We start from the raw sequence: 9,949 nt of genomic DNA on the forward strand, positions 1-9,949 counted from the left end.
TTTATGAACATTTTTATTGGCAGTGGTGATAGGAAAAAATAGTAGAGAAGGAAGAGGTCTTATGCCACGTATCGTATTTACTCAAATCTAACACTCACCTTTTTTTGGCCAAATTACATTGCAAAAATTAAGGTGCACATTTGATTCAATAGTGCTTTAGACTCAAGTAAAGACGGTAAAAAAAATTCCTCTGGCAGATTTCCTGTGCCTTTTAAAGATGAAGTTCAAGTGACTAAGCTTTGGCTTGTACAAATTAGCACCCCCACTGTGTTTCAAGTCATGTCTGATGTTGCTGTACATACCATTACCCCGGCGCTGCCACCCCAACTCCTATTCAACAAAGCCATCATCTGCTCATGTGCTGTCACCTGTGTGAGTTGAACAGATGTCTGAAATATACACATCATAGCTTAACCATAGCTTATGTTTTCAAATTGGATGGAAGCTGGTCTGAGGGAAAATGCATCAAGCAGCAGTATTTATCAAGAAACTACAGGGTACATCTGGATTGTGGATAATATCATGTGTACTCAGCTCTAAAAGGTGAGAGCACACTGGAGCTGAAGCAAACAGTAATGTATACAGAGTCTCAGTTTCCACATTTGTTCACTTAACTACTGCAATAAATCTATTTTTAAAGAGCCACTAGATTCTTTGTTATTTTTGTTGGATTAACACAGCTAACCTGCACAAAATATGCTTTCCCCCACCACTGCAACAGCTGATGGAAAAAAGTGTTCTTACCCTTGGGTGTTTTCTTCATGGAACACTAATTCTGATTTTGAAATGGATTTTAACAAACTAAACTTCGTTAGGTTGCTTTGAAATACGCTTGGCATGGTACACACCACATAAACAGCTTTCCAAGGGATGAAATGTTTTAAGAACAGTAACCGGGAATTCAACAGAATAGCTGCAGCTTTATACAAAAATTGAGAGGCTTCACTGTGGCTTACTCTTGAACACAGTGATTCTTACTTCTGAGTAAATATGCATAGATGTTAATACTGCAAGTCCTTCCCTGGTAATATAAGGATTATCTCACTTCTTTTTCCAAAGCACAAGGTTATTTACCAACAACCTGGTATAAAGAACTAGTCCTAAAATAAACTGCAAGAGTCATTCGCAATGATGATATCCAAAACTGGCCAGAATGCAACTCACAGAATCATAGAGTTGGGAGGGTCATCTAGTCCAACCCCCGTGTCAGTGCCGGATTTACATATAAACTAAACATATAAGCTATAGTTTAGGGCCCCACTCTCTTGGGGCCCCAAAAAAATTTAAAGGAAAAACAACCTGGATGTACATTTCCAAAATATAAGATAAAAAATAAAACCTACATACAGCAACAGTGTTTTGTGTTGTGTAGACTCCTATGATCTAAGCAATGGGCCCTGCCTGCTAGCCTGCTCCCTAAAATATCACTGATTTGCTCATTTCTGTATATAGGATGCCTACATTCTGCATGTACAAAGGGCTTTAGATACCTATTAGGTCCATAAATTACCATATAGCATATATTCAACACAAAAAAAACAACGACAATTTGTTGTTGACAAAGGACAGCTGGACATATAAAGGGCCCCATTACCTTCAGTAACTCAGGGCTTCATCAAACCTAAACCCGGCCCTGCCCCGTGTCATGCTCAGTCCCACAACCCTTGAGACCACGAGTCTCATATTCCACCGACGGAGCTATCCCTGGGGTGCGTTTTGCACAAACACACCCGAGTGCGCTGCTCTCTCCCCTTTGGGTTGGGAAGGAAAAGTGATGGGGAACCGCCTGAGGCGTCTGGGAAGCAGAGTCCACGAGGGGACACCTGTCGGGGCGGCGGTGGGAGGGACGCGCGCGCCCCGCCCCGCCAGGTGGGAGGAGGAGGAGGGCGTGTCCTTCCCGGTCCCTCAGGTAAGGCGGGATTCTCTCCTGCTCGCCCAGCATGGCTGTGGCGCTGGGGAAGGCGCCGCCGCCGCCTCAGGCGGGGAGCTTGCCCCCCTCAGGGGCGGCAGGTGTGGCCTCAGGTGCGCGGGGCGGGCCGGCGGCGCTCCAGGTGCTCCAGGTGCCCGGCGTCGTCCCCTCGGACGGGCTGCTCTCGCCTTGGTCCAGCGCCGTCTCCCTGTCGAGCGCCTTCGGCTCCCCTCCGGAGTCGGCCACTTCTCTGCCCGCCGCCTCGGCGCCCATGGCCTCGCTGGGCGGGGGGCTGGGCCGGTGCGCGGGCGCCTTCTATATGGCGCTGCTCTTCGACGCGGTGGGCCTGGCCATCCTGCTGGTGGGCGTCTTCGTCGACGTCTTCTTCGCCGACCTGCTCATCTACGGCGGCGGCGTGGGCATCTTCTTCAGCCTCCTCTGGTGGGTCTTCTGGTACGTGGGCAACCTGGAGGTGCCCGCCGCCGAGCTGCAGGACGACGTGGGGCTCCGGCGCCACTCGACCAAGAAGAAGAAGGCGGCGGCGCCCGTCGGGGCGCCCGCAGGCCACGGCCTGGCCCGGCTCGTCAGGAACCTCAGCATGCGCTTCTCGGGGCCCTTCACCGCCTTCTCCCGGTCCCCCGAGGGCCAGCCGGGCTCCGTCAGGAGGGCTCACTTCGCCAGCGCCGCCTCGACGTCGGTGGCCACGACGGTATCCAGCTCGGTGGAGCTGCAGGCGGCCTGAGGAGGAGGAGGAGGAAGCAAGCGAGGCGAGGACGGACGGCGAGGCCCGGGAGCCAGGCCGGGTCGGCGAGGTGGGTGCCGGGGGGTGAAGGAGGACGCGCCGCCCGACGGGCCCGCAGGACCCCACTCGCTCATGGCAGCTGCATTGTCATTATCATCATCATTAGGATAAATGTGTCTTGCCTCTCCTCCTCCAACTGCCTGCCTTTATTCATTCCTATATTGCGTTTCCAGCCCCAAGGAGATCAAAAGTGCGGTGGGTGGGGGCAGCTATTGCTCCCCGCCCCCCACAGCCAGGTAAATAACTCAGAAAAATAATACTTGGAACTTGTAGAAAGATTTTTTTTTCCACCAAGCACTTGGGGTCAAAAGAAAGTAATTTAAAACCACTGTTGTTGAGACATTTCCGAATCTTCTAGATAGTCAGAGAATGATGGCAGGTGGGTGTCCTCCCCACCCCAAACATGAATCCTGGCTATCCCCATGTGTATGGTACCCCCGCAGGGTGTCAGGGATGGTTTTGATACTGTGATTGTGTGCCACTTTGTAAAGAGGCTTTTTTTCCTCCTGAAAAGTGAGTTACAATATTTTACTACCTTTTACTCAGAGTAGATCCACTGAAATTAATAGAGCCAAGTTAGTCACATCCATTAATCTCAGTGGGTCTTCTAAGAGGAGGAATAACATTGAATACAACCCAGAGTACATCATTGTCCTCGCAACAACCCTGTAAAGTAGGTTAGGCTGAGCACTGCTGCTGTTAGGTAACCTGTTAAGACAAACCATGGCTTTGCTCTTCCGCAGTCTCTCTGGCTGATACTTGGGCTTAGCATGTTGTCTGAACCAGGGCTCATGGTTAAGCATTCGTCTAGGAGCTGTAACCAGCAATAAACCTTGGTTACATGTCACTTGTTTCAAAACAAGGCAGTGACTGGGCCAAGGGTGCTCTGTGAGAGCTTAATGGCTGAGTGGAGGATTTGAACTGGCGTCTCCCTAGTCCTAGTTTTGCACACTATAACTGTTATACCACACTGGCTCTCAGATTTCAAACAAGGGAAAAATCTGCTTTAGTGCTGCTAACACAGTGGTTTGACTTTGCCCCCAGAGGCGCACTCCATTGTCTCTCAAGACAGACGGATGCCAACAAGTATAACGTAGGTCAGTACTTTGTACCTGACACTGCCTCCTCCCATTGATCGTTTGATGACTGTACTTGGTGGAGTCCTTTAGCAAGCTTAATGAATTGCTTATCTTAAAGATAAGTAATAATTCATAGTTCATTATGAATGTGTATACATTATTTCCTACAAACCTTAAATATTTAAGTAAAGTTGTAGGGTTTTTCCTCTTTTCTGATCCAAATTGTTTTATTGAAAAGGAAAACAAATGATTTTGGCACTTCCCAATGCTCCTTATCTTATCTTTATTTTATCACTGTGTTAAATCTTTACAGACTTGTATTTATGTGAGGCAGTTGTTCGAGTGGGAGATACTATATGGATGATCAGTACACTATCAATATACTAATAACTTCTAACTCAAGCAGCAGTAATGGCTCCAAATTTATGTTGGAGCTTGCTTGGGGCTAAATAACGATTAACAAACTGAAACTGAATCCAGATTTTATTTATTTTGATCAGATGGAAAAGTTAATGCTACATAGGGATGGGGGGCACATAGTCAAGGAGATCTACCTCTTCTAGAGTGGAATTGAGTTATGGAAGGATTAAACTTTCTGCTGGGAGTACTCCTTGAACTGAACTTGCTCTGGATACTCTGGTCATGGCGAAGAGTGCTTTTGCTAGGCTTGTCTGGAGCACAGGGACTTTGCCACTCGATTCCTTGGCAACCCCTTGGATCAGTTATTGCAGCATGCTATTTACAAAGCTGCTGTTGAAAATAACTTGGGGAACTGCTACTGCTGTCAGAAGAATGCACCTGATCGGCTTTTTGTGGGTGTAGGACCTAATGTTACACCAGTACTCATCAGACTGGTTGGCTATAAGCTTCTGGGTACTAGCTGGTTACATTTCTAAATCAGGGATGGGGAAGCTGTCACCTTCCAGATGTTGGACCCTCCTTCACACACAGTCAGCATGGCCAGTGGTTGGAAATGACAAGAGTTGGAGTCCAACAGCATCTGGAGGTGCCATAGGTTCCCTATTTATTGTGTTTTGAGCAAAAGGGTTCTGTTCCAGACCCCTCACGTTTGTGAGGTTAAATATGGGGTAGCATGATGCAGAGAGTTTCCACACCTATGGTGCCTTCTTCATACCTATTTTTAAGAGGGCAGTCAAGTCTTTATTTCAAAAGACATTTGATTTGTGCAGGGGTTTCTTTGTTTTTAAGTTTTCTTCTTGATTTTCATTTTAGAATTGCATTATGGAGATCAGAAGCAGCTTTAGTCAGCATTGGCAATGGTCTAATGCAGAACATCAGGGTATAAGAGAATTCACACAAGATAGAGGAAGAGAGGGAAGGAGTGGGTGATTGCATAATTTCCCACTTCTACAACCAGAGTTAATTACATCTGTACCACTCTAAATATGCAAGTACAATACAGAACACAAACTGACTTTCATCTTATAATTAATTTGATTTTCTTATACTAATGAGCTGAAACTATTGACCTAATGAGTTTTGTGAAAAGTAGTCCTCTAAGAATAGTAGCTTTTTAATCAAAGAACAGTTCTCACTGTTAGATAAGCTCTAGTCTAAAAGAAAGTGATCAGGTTGAATGGGATTGGATACACACGCTGTAAGATTTGAGATATGGAAGAGTTGGCTTACTGATGTTCTAAGAATAGCATCACTATTAGTATTATAAGAAATACTTAAGTTACATGGAATGGTAAAAATGTATAATACATTGATCTGAGTCTGACAGTGTAATCAGACTTACCAGTAATTAAGATGCTTTGAAGACTCTTCAGGTCATATTTTATTGATTCCATAATTGTTTTTCTTGATAGGAAATATTTTCCCATATTTTCAAAAAGGCTGATACTTAAACTATTTTATTTACGTTGTTTGTTTTTCCTTTCAGGAATTATCAAAGACTGTTACTTACTATTACTGTGAGTTATGATGAAAAACAAATGTGGACATCATCTTAGTCACAAGATGCTGGAAAAACTACATAGAACCATCTGTGAACTCTTTGGAATCTGCACTGTGTTATGAAACCACATTTCTGCCAAATATTTATGCTTCAGATTTCTGCTGGAAAACAGCATTGCCTATATCTTAAGCAGTGTAAAAGGATTTATATTTAGTTATTCAACTTAACAATTACTTAAGGACAACAGGATTTATATTTTTTTTAAATGTTTCCATAAACTGAAGAGCACTCCTACTCTTAAAACAAGGGCATTGATCCTCAAACTGTAAATGTGCGCTACTGACTAAAACTTTTATGTGGAAGTATTCACAGGACTAAGATCTTGGAGAAGTAGTTTTGACACCCTGAAAGCAGGGTTTAGAGGTCCTCAAAAGTGCCTTAAACACATGACATGTCTTATTTATATGAATGCTCTTAAGATCTGTTGGTGAAGGGAGCTTTATGAATGATTGTTGAAGTGGGTTGGATCCCAAGACTTAAGTTGCCTGAACTTAGGTCATGTTGTTTGAACCTGGGTCTCTTTGAAATCAATGGGTGATATCCAATTAAGGTATACTCAGCATAGAACAATTGAAATCAATGGGCAAGTGGTTTAAGTCCATTGATTTCAGTGGGTCTGCTCTGAATATGACTGACATTGGATCTACCCAATGGGACTTGTCTTACTGCTTTTTAGTGGGACCTAGTTGGGTGAACCTAAGTTTGGATCCATCCTTGTCATTTTGTGGATTTTTATACTGTAAAATGTACTGAATGAAATGTCCAGTCTTCCAAATTCTCAGGTTCCCCACCCCTTTTTTATTGGCTTGGAATTAGAAATGTTGCATCTTAGGGAAAAAATAGAAATGCACTAGATTCTACTACAATGTGAAATAGGTGAAACTTGGCCATTGATTTTTTTAAAAATAGTAATAATTCTAGAAATGTTTCTAAAGAATGCTGGTATGACAAAGGCAACTAGAAGATCTACTGTTTGTACCTACCTCATTAAATAAAGTTTTGCCACCTTGATTCAATACTGCTACTGGCAAAATTGTTCATAAAAATGGTTGTCTTTCTTTGTGATTCTGCTTTACATTTGAATTGATAGAATGAAGGAACAGGTAGAGATTATTTTAAACAAGCAGAAAAGTAGATATTGTGTCAAACAAGAATCTGACATTCCATTACTAAAAATATACTGTTACTAGCTTCTTAGGTTTCCCTTTTCCACCTCCTTCAGCTCACTTGCCTGCCCCAGAATCTATGAATAGATTCCACATTCCTATTCCAATCTATGAATAGGGCCACATTCCTAAGTACCACTAACTAACTTGTGCACAACAGAGCTAAAGCATTGCATAACAAAACATTTTCAAAACTTGGGAAAGGGACATGTTGAGCTTGTGTCTCTGTGTACAAGATTTCATTAGCAGACCCACTGGAAATATACTTGCTTCATACACACACACCTTTTCTTCCTAGGATCAGATATTTGTGGGGGTGGGACTTGTCTTTTTAGTTTGAGAAGGTGGATTAGTACAGTCTCTACGTCACAATCCCCTTCAAGTCAATTCTATCTTTGGCATGTTTGATGTTATCCATGTCCATCCAGGTTTCATTTGAGCCCTATGCCTTAAAGTCGTAGTATGTAGTATATCTTGGTCTGTCTTCAATGCCTTGCTGTGCAGATGCTCAAATTCAGCACCTATGTGACGCTAAAATTTGGCAGCCTCTGCCTCTCATGCTCCATTCTACAGCATTGTTTTGGTGCCCCCTGCAGTGCAGCGCCCAGTGTGACTGCAGCAGTCGCCCCACTCTAAAACAGCCTCTGTTCATCTTAACCTCAGCCCACATATTGGTGGGTGCAGTTCAGCAGTGATTTGTCCGTTTGTTTGGTTGTTATTAAAAATGTGTACACTACTGATACTGAAGGGACGTTGCTCGGTCCCTGCTCCTGCCCACCTAGCAGTTCGAAAGCACGTCAAAGTGCAAGTAGATAAATAGGTACCGCTCTGGTGGGAAGGTAAACGGTGTTTCCGTGCACTGCTCTAGTTCGCCAGAAGCGGCTTAGTCATGCTGGCCACATGACCCGGAAGCTGTACGCCGGCTCCCTTGGCCAATAAAGCAAGACAAGTGCCGCAACCCCAGAGTCAGTCACAACTGGACCTAATGGTCAGGGGTCCCTTTACCTTATTCATACCAGGGAAAAGCACACCATAAACTTGGGGTGGAGCATCTCTAAGCCCAATGGCTGCATTCCCTAGTAATCAACATTCCAGGGACCATGTGCTTTTGGTGGGTGCAGAGTCCTCCATCGCACCGAAGAGCAACAGGCAAGCTTAAATAACACAGGGTGCACCACATGGCTCATACAACTTTTGACTTACCTTGCCCCATAGCAGCCACCTGTGGTGGCTGCCTCATTGTGCCTAATGGTAGGGCCAGCCATTGTTTGACCAGTGAGTGAAGATTTGAACCTGGGTCTCCTCAGTACAGCACTTCAGCTACTATCTTACAATGGTTTCACATGAAATTGTATGTGAAGCATGGTCAAAATTCCGCTTCGTTTTCATTTGACTTTGAATGGGGCAGAATTGGACCATGGCCACATGCATGCCATATATTTACAGCACATGGCTTCCCCCAGAGGAATACTGGCAACCATATTTTACCCTCACAGAGCTACTATTACCTGCACCACCCTTAGCAAACTACAGTTCTCAGGATTCTTTGAGGGAAGTCATGTGCATGGTGTGTATGCAGCCCGTGTAAGGGAAATCATTCATGATCACGTCCTTTAGGACAGACAGGAACAAGAGCCTTTACTTGTGGTTCCTGCCATGTTCAACCCAAAACCTAACTGGAAAATCAAATAAACCCCAAAACGTAACGAAAATTAAATTGTTAAAAAGTACTGAAGCCACTCCAGCTTCAAATACTGTCATTTTATTTTATTTTTTTACAAACTGCAAAACTGATAGTGTATTTTGCATAATTAAGAATTAGCAGGCTGAAGGAGGAGGGCACGACAACAACCAACTCAGTGGTGCTTTCAGTGTCACTCTCAGTATCAGAATCTACATCTGTATTGACACTGACGGGATAACTGGAGAACTTCTCTCTCCTGTCGTGCAGTGCATTCTACACTTCTAGTAAGAATCACTGTGTCAGAATCAGGCAATACAACTCTGTATAGACCTTTCTCATAACCCACGAAAGTGCCCTGTGCACACTGTTCAGAAGTGTGCCCCCTTTGAGTTTAAATCGACAAAAGAGATCACGTGAAGGGAATCATTCATTGGATGTGTGCTGCCACACACAGTTCCGAAATAGGCAGGGATCTATTATTAGGCTGAAATCCTAGATCTTGGCAGCACTTCCAAGTAGACATACATACGATGCAGAACTGCACTGCATTTATTTGTATTTCATTATTTCATCCCTACGAGCTCACCTTACCCCATGTCGATTGGCGGAACTGGCACTATTACGGGCACCACATAATACCTGTCCCTCATTTGCAAGAACTTAATCATGTAGTGTGGCAGTGCCTAGACTTTGGAACTCCCTGCCTATTGAGATCAAGGAGGCAGCTTCACTGTACTCTTTTTCAGTGCTTGCTAAAAGCATTCCTGCTTAGACAAGCCTACTCGGATGCTTAGGAAGGTCGTTTTAATCTGATGTAGCATTTTTTTTTTAAAAAAAAAAAACCTTGTAGGTTTTAAAGTAGGCTTGCGAACCTTTCTTGATCTTACCGTTTTATCTTTTGTAAACTGCTAGATCAATTGCACGGAACAAACAAATCATTCCATTCACATCCCACCTTTCCCTCTCCCCCTCGCCAAAGAGCTCAAGGTAGCGAACAGCGCTTCTCCCTCCACCTCCGTTTTTTCAAAATAAAAAAGGACTTTTATTAATTCTTTAAAAATGATTTTTATCACATACATATGGACAGAACTCCACGCGTATAAACCAGAGTGGGTTTTTTTTTTGGGGGGGGGGGGAAGACCAGAACATGTTCCTGCGATTTAGTCCAGAGTTTTGCCCCCTCTGCCATTTGAATCCTCACACAACAACAACCCTGTGAGGCAGGTCTAGCGGAGAGGCAACGTCACCCGGCAGGGGATTCGAACCCGGGCCTTAGTCCGCCGGTCTAAACCACCACGGGCTCCGCATTACCGTATTACCAGATATCG

General features: G+C 44.2%; 1 protein-coding gene across 2 annotated transcripts; it reads left to right on the forward strand.

Annotated features, from left to right (window-relative positions):
• Positions 1–1,853: 1,853 nt before the first annotated feature.
• Positions 1,854–6,787, forward strand: LOC307202453 (transmembrane protein 238-like). 2 transcript variants are annotated; one of them, XM_079952450.1, is made up of 2 exons: positions 1,854–2,947; positions 5,697–6,787. In XM_079952450.1, the coding sequence occupies exon 1, from the start codon at positions 1,941–1,943 to the stop codon at positions 2,649–2,651; it is 711 nt and encodes a 236-aa protein (XP_079808576.1). In that variant the 5' UTR covers positions 1,854–1,940; the 3' UTR covers positions 2,652–2,947; positions 5,697–6,787. The 2 variants fall into 2 exon arrangements, with proteins under 2 accessions (XP_079808576.1, XP_079808575.1); XM_079952449.1 differs by having other exon boundaries at positions 1,854–2,721.
• Positions 6,788–9,949: the final 3,162 nt, after the last annotated feature.

Source organism: Podarcis cretensis, assembly GCF_951804945.1.
Source record: "Podarcis cretensis genome assembly, chromosome: 14".
Classification (NCBI taxonomy): Eukaryota; Metazoa; Chordata; class Lepidosauria; order Squamata; family Lacertidae; genus Podarcis; species Podarcis cretensis.

Bases quoted from the DNA above. Each gene is read 5' to 3' on its own strand.
- LOC307202453 (XM_079952450.1), top strand. From the start codon at position 1,941: ATGGCTGTGGCGCTGGGGAAGGCGCCGCCGCCGCCTCAGGCGGGGAGC.